General features: G+C 39.8%; 2 protein-coding genes across 3 annotated transcripts; one reads left to right on the top strand and one right to left on the bottom strand.

Moving 5' to 3' along the window:
* Positions 1-2054: 2054 nt before the first annotated feature.
* Positions 2055-4975, bottom strand: LOC131370251 (retina and anterior neural fold homeobox protein 2). The gene is made up of 4 exons (XM_058417476.1): positions 4159-4975; positions 3569-3720; positions 3197-3322; positions 2055-2476 (listed from the first exon to the last, which is right to left on the bottom strand). The coding sequence occupies exons 1-4, from the start codon at positions 4379-4381 to the stop codon at positions 2282-2284; spliced, it is 696 nt and encodes a 231-aa protein (XP_058273459.1). The 5' UTR covers positions 4382-4975; the 3' UTR covers positions 2055-2281.
* A 2171-nt stretch (positions 4976-7146) lies between these two features.
* mrpl42 (mitochondrial ribosomal protein L42) lies at positions 7147-9930 on the top strand. Of its 2 annotated transcripts, XM_058416611.1 has the most exons (6): positions 7159-7306; positions 7497-7589; positions 8636-8696; positions 8919-9003; positions 9119-9282; positions 9770-9930. In XM_058416611.1, the coding sequence occupies exons 2-6, from the start codon at positions 7526-7528 to the stop codon at positions 9813-9815; spliced, it is 420 nt and encodes a 139-aa protein (XP_058272594.1). In that variant the 5' UTR covers positions 7159-7306; positions 7497-7525; the 3' UTR covers positions 9816-9930. The 2 variants fall into 2 exon arrangements, with proteins under 2 accessions (XP_058272593.1, XP_058272594.1); XM_058416610.1 differs by lacking the exon at positions 7497-7589 and having other exon boundaries at positions 7147-7306.
* Positions 9931-18750: the final 8820 nt, after the last annotated feature.

The raw sequence follows: 18750 nt of genomic DNA, 5'->3' as shown, positions 1-18750 counted from the left end.
ATAAATGATACAGAAATGCCTCAGTATTAGTCACTGACACTCCTGCAGTACTTAATATGTAACCCTTTACAATATAGCAAGCCATATGTTCTCATAGTTCTTTAATAGGCTAGAAGTTTGGAAATAGAAATGAAATGATCAAATACAAAGATCTGAATCACAGTCAGTCTTGCTCTATGAATTTTGTTACCAGAAGGAGCGATAAACATGAGGTAATATAGAGTTCATGCCGGTGTCAGTTAGTTATAAATGCTGATAAGGTTGAGGTGAAAAGTTGAACACTTTTAGGATTATAATAGTATAGGATAGGATAGTAATGTCAAGGTAAGACCACAGTTGTAAAGACACAAACACCCTTTGGCCTTTTCTATTTTGACACACTGTCCTCCACTGTCACTACACGTACATGCACAAGGTGGACTTATTGCTGCATGGTCTTCATCACAGAGTTCTTATAAAGTCATGAACAGTAACCACCATCATGTTCAGTAACAGTACTATATCACTGACTGTTTCTCTAAAGCTTGTTTTGTACATTTTTCTCTATCACCTTTCTGCTTTGTAGATGTCAGAGGTTGTTTATTCTGAAGTTTCAGCTTGTGAGCTCATCACCCCAGCCCCGGGACCCAGCTCATTTTCTCAGTCTGGGGGTAGGTTATCATCATTATTATGATGTGTAGGTCCAGACCAATCATAAATAAGGAGAAATATTGTTATCTCCAAAGATAATGAAAATTTGAGCTATGTTCCCATTGACATATCTTTTGGCACCATCTTCCTCTCTTCTCTTTGGTTCTCTGTAGTGGACCAGTGGTTCTGATCCAATAAACAACTTTCCTTTGTCTGCCCACATCCATCTGGAAAAATATTTTCAGATGCAAAACCACAAGCCATCCTAGGAAGGCCCTTGAGTATTGGCCTGTGGAGAAAGGTTTGGCTGTAAAACCAGGGACATGAGCTTTCTGTTGCTGTACTTAACCTTTCAGGATTGTGAGAAGTTTCAGCTAACTAATTAACATATAAATTTTAGCTTCTGTCTAGACTCTCAATCTCTTTTAATGTATTTCCTCTCAAGCCTGCTGTCCTTCTATCTTGTGCAACAGCTTGCCAATATTACATCTCTGAACAGAAGTTAGTGCCAGGATTTGGTAACCTGGAAGATTTTGGCAATATTTTTGAAAATAATTGTTTAAAAACTTATATTAAAAAGGATTTTCTGATAGATTACTTTGATATCTATTTGCACACATGTTCCAGACCCTCATTCTTCATGTATTATTGTTCATGTATTTATATAGTTTTCTCATGTGTGAGTCTTGCCAGTATGAGAGAACATGAGTGCTGAAAAATACCTAGCACATTTTAGTAAAGGTGAAAGAGGTCTTCATTGTAATGTTTCTGTATTTAGGCAGAGAAATAATACACAGCCTTAAGAAAATCTACTTGTTTTTTGACTAACAGGAATCAGGGAGAGGCAACAGTTAAACTAAAACAATCATGTAGCTTATAAGGCTTCATGTACTGAGCATATCTTTATTGGAGCACTGCTTCCAATAAAAACTATCCAAGAAAGTTTTTTGGCAAGGGGCAGACCTGTATACCAGCTTAACATGATTCTTATTCAGCTACAAAGATCTAGTGTTTCTCTCCTGATTTCCAGGAGCCTTTATTGTTGTTCACTGTAGTGATTTTTTAAAATTCTAAATACCATTACATTAATAGTAATATAATACTATTGAGGCTTAATTCACTGTCATCATGCACAGTCTTTTCTAAAATAAGTTCTGTTGTAAAGTGTATGTGGTATGTGCCCTAATCTATCACCCTGTCATTACATGAACCCACACATATTAAGATAAGCCACTTTATAACAGGGGTAATAAACTAATTCAGGGATAATTGGAAATGTCAACAACAAAACCCATGTGGAACATCAGGACTACTGAAGAAGAAGAAGAAGAATGTCAGTGCACTACAAAAAAGTTTATATTAAGTATTAGGCAAATCAAAATGTCTATATATTCTATACTAAACACACACACACACACACACACAATGAAAATGAACTCAGCACATTTAACCGGTTAATTTATTACATTATACATATCGCATACTATCATGCCATATAGATTGCCTTTGTAAAAAGTTTAATCTGATTAATCAAATCATTTACAGCGGAAAGAAAGACGCGCACACACACACACACAGTGATTGTTAAAGTAGTACTGTGCACATAATAACGCCCCTATGTCAAATCTTCATATAGTCTTTGCATAAGATTTTAATAAAGCATTAAATGAGATGTGAGACACATGCTCTTGCTGAGTGTGTTGGCATGATGAGGTCTAAAGTTCGAGAACCACGGCTGGTACAGTGGCCCATGGAACTGATGAGACCCAGTAAAGGGGCGCAGCTCCTGGGTGCAGATCTCAGACGGAGGAACCGGAGGGTAGAATGATGCAGGCAGGTAAGGCTTCTTCAGTGTAAATGGTGTGGAGAGTACAGATAAAAAATGAGGCAAATTACACAACAGTTAATATACAGCAGAAATGATGATAGTGGATTTGTACAGAATTCCCTTCAAAAACACAGACTGTGAAACTACTTATTATTCCTAACAACTCTTAGCAAATTCATGCAGTTGCTTCAACCACAAGGTTAGGACTTGCTTATTTATAAATCTTACATTTACAGCATTTGGCAGATGCCTTTATCCAGGGCAACTTACTCATAATCTCATTTTATAAAATTGAGCAAATGATGCTTAAGGGCCTTGCTCAGGGGCCCAACATTGGTGACATGGTGGACCTAGGATTCAAACCCACAACCTTCTCATCAGTGGTCCAACCACTAAGCTACCACATCCTCAAACCTGCTAACAAGGGACACAAGAGCAGAATTTTGCACTGACCATTTCAACCTCTGGGCTTGTAGCCTATTTAAATCCTGTTAAAGTGGATCATCCACATGTGCAAGCTTCATATAAAGGAAATTTGAAATGTTCAGCGTGGAGAAGTGCAAAATCTCAAAATGTCTATAATCCTGTTAGACCATAACAAGAAAATTCTCTCTGCTTGTTATTTTCTCCAAGGGTGGCTTCACTTGAATAAAAATGAACTTTGGAAGGAAAAATACAATGTTTACATCTCCACAGTGACAACAGCTTAGACAGAACCAGACGAAGGAAATTGCTTACTGGTGTGAAAAATCCTGAAGGTTTGAGAGGGTAAGTGCATTTGTTTATGGTGTGCTCCAACTGGACCCGGTTTCTCTCCTGCACCTTTGTCCGTCTCCACTTGGCTCTTCTGTTCTGAAACCAGATCTGCACAACAAGTGCATAATTATAACCTACAAAACTCTGTAAGTTCTACAACACTACTCCAATCACTGTGGAAGTAGTTCATTAGGACTAACACACAGACAGTTTTGTGTGACATTTTGACATTTTCTTTTCTCTTATTTCTTGTAAGTAAGCAAATAAGTAAGTATTCAAATTCTTGGTTCTATTCTTATCTAAACCTAGCTGAATTCTCAGATATATTTATGCCTTGCTGCAGTCTGGACTTACTTGAACTCTCCCCTCGGACAAATGGGTTTGTGTGGCTAGCCAGTCTCGGGTATGAACATCTGGGTAGTGAGTGTCCTGAAAAACTCTTTCCAGTTCCTGGAGCTGAGCGACTGTGAACGTGGCTCGTACCCTCCTGTGACTCCGCTCACACACTGTGCAAGAAAAATGCAGTTATATATAAAATAATAAATCTGTAAGCTAATTTGTAGTCAAGATTTTAAAGCTCTTCCATCTTATAAATATTAAATCCATCATTTAAGATGGATTTAATATTTAAGATTTAATGAATCCCCAGAACTAAGTCCAGTGAGTGTCCTGAGTAATTCAAGTATACTGCAAGAATAATGTCGCTTTTAATATCTGCAGTTATTGTGTTATATTTAGTTATAGTGTTATTATGGTATGTAATTGAAATATGTAATATATAATATATATAAATAGAAATAAATTGTATAAAACAGAAATTGTTTACTGTTTTTTTAACCATCTGGCAAGGACTGAGGAAATGTAGAAAGAAACTAAAAAATGAACAAAGTTACAGAACGGGAAAGGTATGAGGAAATACAGTGTTCAGTATCAACTAAGATCACCTGCATATTGGCTAGATTTGAGTCCTTCCTTTCCGCTGGATGTCCAGTTATATTCTGAAACTCTCTCCTTAGTCTTCTGCGTTTTCCTCTCAGACAAACACAAAGGTCTTTTCAGTATATCTTCAATCGAATGGGACAGGTATGTTGGCATGCCTTTAGACTCCATTTGTTTTGGTAATGTCCTCTCAGTGTGCTGTCCAGTCTTATCTTCCAGAGTTATCATTTTCCTCAAATTTCTCAGATGTTTTTAAATGCACCATGTGACCAAGTTTAGGAAGCACCTCTTGCTCTGATGTCGATCAGAGACTGACAGCATTAGGACTGTTTCATAACATCATTAGGTTTCCGAGGAGAAGGAGGGGCAGGGGGTTTACTCTTTAACAAACCCCATAAATAACCACTGCCACAGGTTTACTATCTTTAATGATCTCTCAATTATCTACATCTGCATAATGATTTCTGTGTATATTCACCTACACAAGGTTTTGTCTTTCAGGCTCAGCCCACTGCATTGTGCAATCTTCCTGCATCTGGCTGTCCATTGGAAGATCATAGTTCCTCCATGCCTCACTCCCACCTTGTGCTTTAGGATTGGTTAAATGAATGGACTTTTCTGTATGTGTATTTAAACCCCTCAGTAAACATCCCCACACAGATCAGATGATTGCCTTTGCTTTGTCCAGTGTGAGTTCTGCTTATGTGTGCTGATTTCTCCTGTGTATGACTCTCTGTCTGTTAAACTCGACTCTGCTGTGTCTCTTGTGCTCTCTGCTGATTCTGGCAGATGAATATATGACAAGCGCCATATCAAATGTTAAGACGGGTTTGGTATCTTATAAACTGAGTCAATGTAAATGTTTTTTCTTTTATAAAGCAATTCCTGATCTAATTTGAAATAGTAATGGAAGCAGGTCACAGTTAAAGTGTATATTTTAATTTAAATATCTGACTCCATTATTTAATTCACGTAATTATCTGACTGGAATAATAACTTAAACAGCATTTTTTCATTTCATTGTCTGTACCGCTTATCCGATCTATACTCGGGTCACAGGGAGCCTGTGCCTATCTCAGGCGTCATCGGGCATCAAGGCAGGATACACCCTGGATGGAGTGCCAACCCACTGCAGGGCACACACACACATTCACACACTCACGCAATCACACACTACGGGCAATTTAGAGACTCCAATCAGCCTAGAAGCATGTCTTTAGACTGGGGGAGGAAACCCACCAAGCACGGGGAGAACACACAGTGAGCGAGAGCGAAACTCAAACCCAGGACACTGGACATGCTAACTGAACGTGTTCAATTATACAATTAATCAACACAGGTTATTCTAGGCTTTTGACTAGAAAGTGATATTACTATGTCACAGGATTTTACCCAGCCTGTTGACACACCAAGCCTGGGGCATTCTTGCTGTATGCTCAGTTTTAGACCCTTGTTGAAGTCAATAAACCTTGCTATTTCTTTTGACACCATTTGTTTTTTCTCTCTTTTGTGTATGAGATTGGATTAATGATTTGGAATTTGTTGTTTGTAATAAATGTATATACACTGATATTTATTTTTTTGTTTTCTTTTTGTTTCTTTAGATTTTTGAGGCAGGCAGGGGAAAGGTAATTTGTATTTCTATATTGTTTTTCCTTGGGTAGGTTAGGTAGAGGAGAGGCTTGAGTTTGGGGTTTTTATATTGGCCTTGTCAGAGCCTGAAGACTTATTCTGTTGTGACCTGGCCTTGTTCACCTACTGTAAAGATGAACTGATATTAATTGTGGAATTCTTCGGTATATGACCGAGCTACAAAATGCAGCGAAAAGAGAGAATACCGACCCAATTTGTTTAAACAGAAGATCTTACCTGTTCAATTCAATTTAATTTATATGTAGAGTGCCTTTTACAATGGACATGGACATATACAAACGTAGAGAAACAGAGAAAGGAGAAAAAAATATATTAAATTAAAATATTAAAATTATTGATGATAGTGATTTTAGTGTTCATGAATTGTGTTGCAATTCCTTCTGTGGGTTTTGAGGACTTTGCTACTTCAGAAACAGAGCTTAAATCTGAGAATCCCTTGCACAGAATTCGAGTGCCATTCATTCGCTTGTGAATTGGGACAGTGCTTGAATTTTCAACCAGCCAAGAAAGCTGCCTCCACAGTCCCTTGTGAGAGAATATTCTAAAAGACAGGGGAAGTAGTATATAAAAAAGAGATAGTCTCTGCCCCTGTGCTGTTGTACAAGTCATGTGCCTTAATAAAAACCTTTCATTCCCCACTTAAGAAATGTCAACTCCACTGTTTACAAGCAGAGGATTTGGACTAGAACAAAACTTTATGTAAATAAGGCTGCAAATGTTAATCAAAGCATTCATTAATTAAGGCAATTAAGATTCATTAATTGCTACAGTACAGTTTGATCTGTCCCGTTTATAAATTCTTTCATAAATTCATGAATTTATTCACACACTGTGTGTATATTAACACTGACAAATAATACACATGAAACACTATTTTTATTGTTTTTATGGTTTTCAGAGTACGCAAAGCGTCTATTCAGCCTTTGACCACAAGATGTCACTAGTGTGCAGCGTGTGGAGTAATGCGCCATTTCACTATACAGAAAAGGGGAAAGACTCTGTGTTTAGCAAAGCTTCACTTTTAACAATCACTACTTTAAAGCATGTTAAAGATAGTTAATTGCAAACTATCTAACAAATAACGTGAAAGTTATCTTATCGTGACGGAAAGTAAATAATAACAGCACACACACACACACACACAATAGACACTGAGCACTTAGCAGTAACAGGAAAACGATCAGTACGCATGCGCACTGAAGGTGAAACAGGAGAAGAGTGTAACCTTGGACAGTTTCGGCAACACTAGACGAGAGGCAATCGAATGCAGCAACAGCGCACGCGCAAGTTGTTGCGCATGCGAGTTTAATCTTCATGCGCCACTTTTTCACACCGACATCTATTTTCATCGCAGCGGAAACTGACCTCAGATCCGTTCTCGTTGTATGTGTTGGTGTTCTCAGGGAGGCAGCATGGCGTCCTGGACACAGATAACCCGGGTACCGATCAGGATCACACGCGCTTTCTGTAACTCTAACAAACACTTATTTCAAGTCAGAGGTAAGAGTCTAAATTACAGCTTTATTCCTGGTGTTAATTAGACTTGTAGAGAAATGAGAGGTCAGGATGCAGAGATCTCTCGACCTTATGGGTTTAAATCAGTCTTGCTGAAAAATGATAATGAAAAATGTTAATAATTTAAAAAGAAACAAGAGAGTTTATAAATTGCTGAATGTTTTTATTTATTTAGTTCTGCCCTGAATAACTTAAGGCTCTGTGATGTTGCCTGGAAGGTCTGTGTTAAAACCCCATCACCTCCAAGCTGCTCCTATTGGGCCCCTGAGTAAGGCCCTTAATATACAGATCTCTTCTTCTTCTTCTTCTTCTTCTTCTTCTTCTTCAGATGTTTACACAGAAGTCCACAAGACAAAATAACTAAATGTACACAAGTTCAGAAGTTTACATCCCCTCAGTTCCTAATCCTGTGTGTGTTTCCTGGATGATCAGCGACTGTATTTATTTATTTATCTGTGAGAGTTCTTCATGAGTCCCTTGTTTGTCTTGAGCAGTGACTCTGCCCACAGCTCTTCAGAACAATCCTCCAGGTCCTGCATGTCCCTTTCAGCATCTTCTGTATTTGCCCCTCTTCGATCAGCAGCTATGTCATATATCATGTTAAATGCATCTTTTCACACTGAGGGACTCGTACACAACTATTACATCAGGTGTGAAGATTCACTGATGCTCACAAAGGCCACATGATGTGTTAAGAGCTGTGGGATTCATCAGAAACAGGATGATCTGTGTAAATTGTTATTCATTTGTGTTCTGAGAGACATGTAAATAATTTATTTAGCTTCTGAAGGGCAGTACTAAATAAGTTTTGCAGATCTGTGGGGTATTATTTCCAAAAACTGCCACAGCAGCACCCAGGGTTTAAAAACAACTCTCCATTGCTGTGCGAATGCAGTTTGGATGCTGTGCGAATGCAGTTTGGATGCTGTGTGAATGCTGTGCAAATGCAGTTTGGAATGTGGTGTGAATGCGGTGGGAATGCTGTGCGGATGTGGTGTGAATGCTGTGTGGATGCTGTGCGAATGCTGAATGAATGCTGTGCGAATGCGGTGGGAATGCTGAGCGGATGTGGTGTGGATGCTGTGCGAATGCTGTGTGGATGTGGTGTGAATGCTGTGTGAATGCTGTGTGGATGCGTTGTGAATACATTTTCAGCAGTTTAATGTGATTTATTTGATAGAACTGAGCTTTAAAGAGGATGTTCACCTCCTTATATGAAATGGTGTGTTGTGTGTGAATATAAACCCTGTATAGTGATTATTATTTGTATTGTGTTCAGCATTTTATATTAATTCAGATGTTTTCCTCCTGTAGCTAGCGCCTTGTCATGTCACCCAGCATTAAGAAACCAGACGTCTGCTTCTGATGAGAACCGGTAAAGAGTTTACATTTGTTTCTCTAATATCATTTCTGATGTCTGAACTGTAGATTGTAGATGTGTCTGGACATGTTACAGCCCCAGTGTTTTAGCATTTTTGTTATATTGTTGTTTTCTGTTACAGTTGTTGATATGTCTGTAGTGGCATGCTGGCACACTCTACATTAGTAATGGTTATAATGGTTTGTTTACATCCATGTTCTACTCCTTCCTAACCAGGGTTGTGGAGATTGGTGTGACACGTGACGGTGACACCATAGTGTGCTTCCACCCTGCTCCAGACTTTCCCTATGATCTGACACAGGTGGGCATCACACACAAGGGGTGTATGAACTGGTTTATTTAGATTACATACATTTTGTACATTTTCTGTTATGTCCTTGTTTCAGAGAAAATAATATTTATCGTTTGCTCTCCAGCCCATCCCCAGACCAGAGACTACACTCGATTCTACAGAAACACATGATCTAGTATTGAAGTCTCAGCTTAATAAGGACATTGTAGACAACAGAAAGAGCCCAGGTGTGGAGGAGCTTGCCAAGATGTTCTACACCACAAAGCACCGCTGGTACCCGGTCGGACAGTAAGTTCTATATTATTCTCATGTATTCTTATTTCTTATTACATTTCCTGGTGTACTGATGAAAAGCTGACCAACAGAGATGGATTTTGACTTTAAAGTCAAATGTGGCCAAATATCTGAGGCTCTAAATCATAGTGAGTTTATGGAAATCACCCATAGTGATCACTGATTTGTGATCATGTGGTAAGTTGAATGCAGCATAATCTCCCACTGAGACTCCTGGGGAGGGTCTGCCCTGATAACAAGATGCTGTGAGACAGAATGGTGAAATGAAGTGCAAACAGAAGGGGAGAGGAAGAAAGAATGGCTGTGGTTGTTGCAGGTTCAAACTCTGCTGAACAGCTGGCTCTGTAGTAGGCATATGTTTTCCAAATGAATTCATTCTGACTGAATTGCTGATATTTCAGGGTTTATCCTGCTTACAATAAACTGGTAAATAAAATTGTAGTTTATTTAATTTATTTTCTTCTCTCTTTGTTATTTGCAGGTATCACACACGGCGCAGGAACAGAAATCCCCCGAAAGACAGATAGCAATGTTTGTATAAATGTGACTGATAATAAATCTTAATTTGCATTTTCTGTGAACAAATAAACATATTAACAAATTGCGTAACAAAAGAATGGTGTAACATGGCATTTATTTCTGTAAAATTACTTTTTACACAGAATTGTATTATTGTATTTATTTGTATTACAAATCTTTTAAACAAAACAAAGACCAAGCTACCAGCATGAAAAGAGCTACATTACATTAAACTTGTTTTGTAATAACTCAATGAACTATGTAACACGATTTTTGTTGCTGTGTAGAAGGTTTTATTTTCTAATTACTGGTACCTCAAAAATCTAGAATTTTGAGAATCTAAATTTTAATTAATAAAAATAATAATAATTGTACAGGCATCCAGCAATGTCCTGATGCTGATGTAAATCCTCATTGAAGTACACAGTTTCAGCTGCCACTTCATGAGGCTCCTGTCAATGAAGAGGAGCCAATTGTTTGGGCTATTGAGGTGATTCTTAAACAGACTGGTCACCTTGTAGCAGAAGCAGAAAACATTGTTTGACATGTACCATTTTTTTCTCACAGTATATATGAATGAAAACACACAAATTCACATTGAAAGGTACATTTCAAAATACCAGTGCTCTGCTCACAAAAACAAAGTTTGATGGAAATAACAGCATTTAGGACAGAACACTTAGTACCAAGGAACAAAAAAATTACCCAGATATGAAGGTGCAGTGAAAGCTCTATTTTTCTGTCCCTTATTTAGTTATTCAGACTCTTCTGTTTGAGGCTATAATACAGTATAACAGCTTCCCAGTGCTGTTGGTTTCACAAGATGGCTCAATCTTCCTGCAGTGTGAAGCATGCACTGATCGTGTTAATTGCAGTCCATCTCTGTGATCTCTAAGTGCTACTATCCACAACGATCCCATGTTCTGCCTGTGGTGTCTTACTTATATCGTGCTATATACAAAATACACATAATTTACTAAATCTGTCAGCAAATCCTGAGAAGAATGTCCCTCACACTTTTGCCATGTTATCCATCAATGGCATTTCAAAAGGATGGATTATTTGGGCATTTGCACAGCTCTTAACTCATCAATATTTGCCATCAATATAAACTTATTCAGTGGAGACTGTCCAAAGAAGAGCCCTGTAATCCCAAGGATGTAAGTTCCTTAAGCACTTTTATTTATTTTTTTAAGAAATCTGTTATTGAATCTAATCCATGTTTGCAGTCTTAGGTGTGTCTTTGCTGCCAGTCATGCCCATGTCTGTATGAGAGAGTGGTTTTCGTGCTTGTCTTGGAATGGTTGAACTGGAATAGGAGATTAAGCCTGGGATCAAACCGGTGGAGGAACTGGGATTGGACGGGCCACAACATTTGGAGCTGCTGCTTCTGCTTCTGTGACTGGTGGTGTGGGGGATTGTCTACAGTGAATGAGGCATTTATGTGCAGAAAATCTTAATTTGTAATATTTGATCAACCATTTGAGGGGCAAAACTTATCATGTATGCAAAATTGCTTGAAAACTAAAATGTTGAAGTCATAGATGTTAATAAAGCCTTAGATTCAGTAGTTTTGTATGTACTTCACTCTTCACTGTAAAAATAAAATGATTGTTCTACTCCTGATTCTGATTCTCATCTGTATATTATTGATAATATATATATATATATTTACAGGGGTTGGACAATCAAACTGAAACACTGGCCAATTTAGTGTTGGAGGTTTCATGGCTAAATTTGACCAGCCTGGTGGCCAATCTTCATTGATTGCACATTCCACCAGTAAGAGCAGAGTGTGAAGGTTTAATTAGCAGAGTAATAGCACAGTTTTGCTTAAAATATTGCAATGCACACAACATTATGGGAGACATATCAGAGTTCAAAAGAGGACAAATTGTTGGTGCACGTCTCGCTGGCGCATCTGTGACTAAGACAGCAAGTCTTTGTGATGTATCAAGAGCCACGGTATCCAGGGTAATGTCAGCATACCACCAAGAAGGACGAACCACATCCAACAGGAGTAACTGTGGACGCAAGAGGAAGCTGTCTGACAGGGATGTCCAGGTGCTAACCCGGATTGTATCCAAAAAACATAAAACCACAGCTGCCCAACTCACTGCAGAATTAAATGTGCACCTCAACTCTCCTGTTTCCACCAAAACTGTCCGTCAGGAGCTCCACAGGGTCAATGTACATGGCCGGGCTGCTATAGCCAAACCTTTGGTCACTCGTGCCAATGCCAAACATCGGTTTCAATGGTGCCAGCAGCGAAAATCTTGGGCTGTGGACAATGTGAAACATGTATTGTTCTCTGATGAGTCCACCTTCACTGTCTTTCCCACATCTGGGAGAGTTACGGTGTGGAGAAGCCCCAAAGAAGCGTACCACCCAGACTGTTGCATGCCCAGAGTGAAGCATGGGGGTGGATCAGTGATGGTTTGGGCTGCAATCTCATGGCATTCCCTAGGCCCAATACTTGTGCTAGATGGGCGCGTCACTGCCAAGGACTACCGAACCATTCTGGAGGACCATGTGCACCCAATGGTTCAAACATTGTATCCTGAAGGCGGTGCCGTGTATCAGGATGATAATGCACCAATACACACAGCAAGACTGGTGACAGAGTGGTTTGATGAACATGAAAGTGAAGTTGAACATCTCCCATGGCCTGCACAGTCACCAGATCTAAATATTATTGAGCCACTTTGGGGTGTTTTGGAGGAGCGAGTCAGGAAACGTTTTCCTCCACCAGCATCACGTAGTGACCTGGCCACTATTCTGCAAGAAGAATGGCTCAAAATCCCTCTGGCCACTGTGCAGGACTTGTATCTGTCATTCCCAAGACGAATTGATGCTGTATTGGCCGCAAAAGGAGGTCCTACACCATACTAATGAATTATTGTGGCCTAAAACCAGGCGTTTCAGTTTCATTGTCCAACCCCTGTGTATGTATATATATATATATATATATATATATATATAGAGAGAGAGAGAGAGAGAGAGAGAGAGAGAGAGACATATACACTATATTGCCAAAAGTATTCGCTCACCCATCCAAATAATCAGAATCAGGTGTTCCAATCACTTCCATGGCCACAGGTGTATAAAATCAAGCACCTAGGCATGCAGACTGTTTTTACAAACATTTGTGAAAGAATGGGTCGCTCTCAGGAGCTCAGTGAATTCCAGCGTGGAACTGTGATAGGATGCCACCTGTGCAACAAATCCAGTCGTGAAATTTCCTCGCTCCTAAATATTCCACAGTCAACTGTCAGCTGTATTATAAGAACGTGGAAGTGTTTGGGAATGACAGCAACTCAGCCACGGAGTGGTAGGCCACGTAAACTGACGGAGCGGGGTCAGCGGATGCTGAGGCGCATAGTGCGAAGAGGTCGCCAACTTTCTGCAGAGTCAATTGCTACAGACCTCCAAACTTCATGTGGCCTTCAGATTAGCTCAAGAACAGTGCGCAGAGAGCTTCATGGAATGGGTTTCCATGGCCGAGCAGCTGCATCCAAGCCATACATCACCAAGTGCAATGCAAAGCGTCGGATGCAGTGGTGTAAAGCACGCCGCCACTGGACTCTAGAGCAGTGGAGACGCGTTCTCTGGAGTGACGAATCGCGCTTCTCCATCTGGCAATCTGATGGACGAGCCTGGGTTTGGCGGTTGCCAGGAGAACGGTACTTGTCTGACTGCATTGTGCCAAGTGTAAAGTTTGGTGGAGGGGGGATTATGGTGTGGGGTTGTTTTTCAGGAGCTGTGCTTGGCCCCTTAGTTCCAGTGAAAGGAACTCTGAATGCTCCAGCATACCAAGACATTTTGGACAATTCCATGCTCCCAACTTTGTGGGAACAGTTTGGAGCTGGCCCCTTCCTCTTCCAACATGACTGTGCACCAGTGCACAAAGCAAGGTCCATAAAGACATGGATGACAGAGTCTGGTGTGGATGAACTTGACTGGCCTGCACAGAGTCCTGACCTCAACCCAATAGAACACCTTTGGGATGAATTAGAGCGGAGACTGAGAGCCAGGCCTTCTCGTCCAACATCAGTGTGTGACCTCACAAATGCGCTTCTGGAAGAATGGTCAAACATTCCCATAAACACACTCCTAAACCTTGTGGACAGCCTTCCCAGAAGAGTCGAAGCTGTTATAGCTGCAAAGGGTGGACCGACGTCATATTGAACCCTATGGATTAGGAATGGGATGTCACTTAAGTTCATATGCGAGTCAAGGCAGGTGAGCGAATACTTTTGGCAATATAGTGTATATCTATATCTATATCTATATACACTATATTGCCAAAAGTATTCGCTCACCTGCCTGTCATCCATGTCTTTATGGACCTTGCTTTGGTCACTGGTGCACAGTCATGTTGGAAGAGGAAGGGGCCAGCTCCAAACTGTTCCCACAAAGTTGGGAGCATGGAATTGTCCAAAATGTCTTGGTATGCTGAAGCATTCAGAGTTCCTTTCACTGGAACTAAGGGGCCAAGCCCAGCTCCTGAAAAACAACCCCACACCATAATCCCCCCTCCACCAAACTTTACACTTGGCACAATGCAGTCAGACAAGTACCCTTCTCCTGGCAACCGCCAAACTCAGACTCGTCCATCAGATTGCCAGATGGAGAAGCGCGATTCGTCACTCCAGAGAACACGTCTCCGCTGCTCTAGAGTCCAGTGGCGGCGTGCTTTACACCACTGCATCCGACGCTTTGCATTGCACTTGGTGATGTATGGCTTGGATGCAGCTGCTCGGCCATGGAAACCCATTCCATGAAGCTCTCTGCGCACTGTTCTTGAGCTAATCTGAAGGCCACATGAAGTTTGGAGGTCTGTAGCGATTGACTCTGCAGAAAGTTGGCGACCTCTTCGCACTATGCGCCTCAGCATCCGCTGACCCCGCTCCGTCAGTTTACGTGGCCTACCACTTCGTGGTTGAGTTGCTGTCATTCCCAAACACTTCCACGTTCTTATAATACAGCTGACAGTTGACTGTGGAATATTTAGGAGCGAGGAAATTTCACGACTGGATTTGTTGCACAGGTGGCATCCTATCACAGTTCCACGCTGGAATTCACTGAGCTCCTGAGAGCGACCCATTCTTTCACAAATGTTTGTAAAAACAGTCTGCATGCCTAGGTGCTTGATTTTATACACCTGTGGCCATGGAAGTGATTGGAACACCTGATTCTGATTATTTGGATGGGTGAGCGAATACTTTTGGCAATATAGTGTATATATATAGATATATATAGATATATAATTTATAGAAATTTGTAGGACAACAACTGCAGAACAGAATTACATTATTTTTTAATCATAAGTTTGTCTAAAAACTTAAAATAAACCCCCAATAAGTTTAGGTGCAGATATCACTATAACCTGCCTGTTTAAATTTAACAGTGTGTTTTTCTTAATTCTAAGTTTAATGTAATAGCACTGATTCAACACCAGAGGTCACAATTAGTTTATCACACCAGAATGTCAAGCTTTAACATCCTTTGTAGATAGTGCACCTGTATGGAAACAGGGCAAAATGAAACTGATGAGAGTTAAACAAGAGCTGTAGAGTTTTGGAAGGAGAAAGTCTTAGGCAGAGCCTCTGTGACCCAGTGAATGGGTGACATCCCTGAGATCTGCTATCTAAAGCATCTAGTGTAAGTAAGAATACTGAAATAAGTCTAGTCAACTGTTTCTACTAATTAATATTAACAGACCTCCAGGGGAATATTCATTTAATAATAGACAAAATCCCCAGAGATCAGAGTAAGGGAGAAAATAATAGCACTCACATACACACATACTGTATCTCCGGTAACTCATATGAAATGTGTCTTGTTCATAAAACATGCCACTCTACTGCCTCAAATATAGCATATTATCTGTATTGTACAGAAATCTCCCAGTGTTATAATGTTAGGACTGATTAAACTCAGTAATGTGACTGATGTTCTGCTGCACTCAAGATCAAGATATAGCATGTTTTAAAAGATAACTCATTAGAGAGAACAATGTAAGACTCTAGTATAATAGTAGCTGCACATACACAAGCTCCTGATGGGCTAGTGTTGCTTTGATTGGCAGTGAAAAGACTATAACTGTTATTCCATAAAATCCTAACAAAAGCTTAAGCTTGTTGATATACGAGAGATCAACCAGCCACTAATACTTAAAGATGTGGTGTGTATTCTACAGTTAAATTTTAATAAGCACCAAATAAAATGTCAGTTTACATCTCTTACTCTAAAGCCACATATTTCTAACAAAAAAGAGTAAGTTATGAGGAATAGAGCTGGCTGTAAGATCACATTTTAGAGACATACTTGATTCAATGTTGTTATTCAGCTGTTAGAGGTGGACAATCAACCTCTCCTAACATGCTTCAGTAAGCCTTAGACTGAAAAAGTGTTTACAAAACAGTGGCCATAAAATTGAAGACTTAACATGACTGTAAAACACATCATGCTAAACATCATTAAACATAACTGCTAAAAAAATACTTTAATTCCCTCCAAACGTGCCTGAAATGACAGTATAGAGGTTGAGGATTTGGATATGGAAATGAGTGAATTTAGTTTGGGCTGTTATGAGTAAAACATTCAATTCACTGATATTATAGAGTGAAATTGTTATCTAAAATAATTGGCCGGTTTTCAATTAATACTTTGAATTTGCCTGATTTTTTCTGTCATCACTACGACATATTTCTGTTTTGTTACAGAATAAAATTAGAATCTAGGATTGTTTTTGGTTATCATCTAGCAGAACTAAGAGATGTTCTGTAGCTTATGAGGCTTTCCTTCCTTGCTTCCATTTGTAATACTACTCTCCTGGCTCAGGTCTTATTTGACTGACCGTTATCAGTTTGTAGATGTAGATGGTGACTTCTCTATGCATACCAAGGTTATGTTCAGTGTTAAACAAGGTTCTGTCTTAGGCCCACTGCTTTTCCCATATATATACTACCCCTTGGTGCAATTATTCATAAACATGGTATTAGCTTCCACTGTTATGCCAACGACACACAGCTATATGTTTCAGCGAAGTCAGATGAGAGACACCAGCTTATTAAGATTAAAGAATATGTAAAGGACATTAGACACTGGATGGTCACTAACTTCCTCCTGCTTAACTCGGACAAGACAGAGGTGCTAGTACTAGGACCACATGCAGCTAGAAGTGAGCTTTCTGATTACAAAGTAACTGTAGATGTCTTTCTGTTTCATCTTGTCCAGCAATAAAAGATCTTGGTGTGATTATTGACTCTGGTCTTTCGTTTGAAGCTCATGTAGGTAATATCACTCGGGTAGCCTTCTTCCATCTCAGAAATATCGCTAAGATAAGAAATATGATGTCACTTCATGATGCAGAAAAAATAGTTCATGCTTTTGTTAGCTCTAGGTTGGATTATTGTAAAGCCTTACTGTCTGGATGTTCCAGTAGGAGCATGAATAAGCTCCAGTTAGTCCAGAATGCAGCAGCTAGAGTCCTAACTAGAAGCAGAAGATATGAACACATCACTCCTATCTTATCCACACTGCATTGGCTCCCAGTCAAATTTCGCATTGATTATAAAATTCTGTTAATGACCTATAAAGCGCTAAATGGTCTCGTGCCGCAGTACTTGAGCGATCTTTTAGTCTTTTATGATCCGCCACGCCTACTCCGATCAAAGGGTGCAGGTTACTTGGTAGTACCTCAAGTAGCAAAGACTACAGCAGGGGGCGGAGCTTTCTCTTTCAAAGCCCCACAGTTATGGAACAGCCTTCCAATTAGTGTTGGGGATTCAGACACAGTCTCAGTGTTTAAGTCTAGGCTGAAGACACATTTGTTTAGTCAAGCTTTTAATGTATAGTTTTCTTAGGTAAAGGAGCAGATCTGGAAGGTTCATGGGCATAGAGTGTTTGGTGTACTGGGATATTTGGATGCTGTCATCTTACCACCATCAGGTTTGCTGACTGTGAAGTGGTTGGACGCTTGTCCCTGGAAGCCTTCATGTCTGTGACCTTCTGGCTCTCCCTTCTAGTCATAGCTAGTCTTGCCGGAGTCCCTGCCTGCACTTTATACATAATCTACAGTGTCTTTAAACATCACATGATTAGAATCATTCTTAATATCTTTCTCTTTCTCTCTCTGTCTTTCTCTGTTGAGCTATACACCCCACTCCTGAGCTCCCAGTGTTTGCCAGTTTCCATTGTGACCTCTGCCCTACCCCTGGTCAGAGTCTCATTACTTGGTGGTGCCCACTGATGCTGGGGATGGATCTGTGTGGACCAGGAGACAGCCATGGACAGAGCCACTTGGGGACTTTCACACCGTCACAGATCTGCCATTTCATCTGTCAGCTTGTGACAGCAAGGAATTAGTGTCTATAATGACCTTAGAAACTACACTGACCTAATAGTTCCTCATGGGCCATTGATTGCTGTTATAGAAAGGACATTAATCAGTTACAGTTACATTATTTTCTGTCCAGTGTCACCCAAATGAGGATGAGGTTCCCTTCTGAGCCTGGTTCCTCTCAAGGTTTCTTCCTCATATCATCTCAGGGAGTTTTTCCTCACCACCAGGCTTCTCATTAGGGATAAAATAAAATAGTTTAATAATTTAATTTAATAATTTATTCTTATTTCTAGTTATTTAGGGTTTTTTTTTTTCATTTTTCCCCCTTCCCTTTTCTCCGTTTCTCTTCATTTGTAAAGCTGCTTTGAGACAATGTTCATTGTAAAAGGGGCTATACAAATAAATTAAATTGAATTGAATTGATTTGAATACTACTAATTTAGTTTGCTGCCGTTTATATTCAAATTTTCTTGTGGTCTGTTTTCATTATACCAGAATGCTTTTTTCCCCCTTACTTATTATTGTCAGATTTGGTTCATTCACATGGATTCTGTTATTTATCATGAAATTGTTACTGACAGGACCCTGATGTC

The sequence above is a fragment of the Hemibagrus wyckioides genome, linkage group LG19 (assembly GCF_019097595.1).
Source record: "Hemibagrus wyckioides isolate EC202008001 linkage group LG19, SWU_Hwy_1.0, whole genome shotgun sequence".
Lineage (NCBI taxonomy): Eukaryota > Metazoa > Chordata > Actinopteri > Siluriformes > Bagridae > Hemibagrus > Hemibagrus wyckioides.
The sequence above is the reverse complement of the archived record's forward strand: the minus strand, read 5'-3'. Positions and strand labels throughout refer to the sequence as shown.

Excerpts from the sequence above, each read along its gene's own strand:
- LOC131370251 (XM_058417476.1), bottom strand. The coding sequence starts at position 4,381 with ATGATAACTCTGGAAGATAAGACTGGACAGCACACTGAGAGGACATTA. Across the intron at positions 3,721-4,158 it reads CAAATCTAGCCAATATGCAG|TGTGTGAGCGGAGTCACAGG; the intron begins GTGATCTTAGTT and ends TTTCTTGCACAG. Across the intron at positions 3,323-3,568 it reads TGTCCGAGGGGAGAGTTCAA|ATCTGGTTTCAGAACAGAAG; the intron begins GTAAGTCCAGAC and ends CTTGTTGTGCAG.
- mrpl42 (XM_058416610.1), top strand. The coding sequence starts at position 7,192 with ATGTGTTGGTGTTCTCAGGGAGGCAGCATGGCGTCCTGGACACAGATA. Across the intron at positions 9,004-9,118 it reads TTCCCTATGATCTGACACAG|CCCATCCCCAGACCAGAGAC; the intron begins GTGGGCATCACA and ends TTTGCTCTCCAG. Across the intron at positions 9,283-9,769 it reads CGCTGGTACCCGGTCGGACA|GTATCACACACGGCGCAGGA; the intron begins GTAAGTTCTATA and ends TGTTATTTGCAG.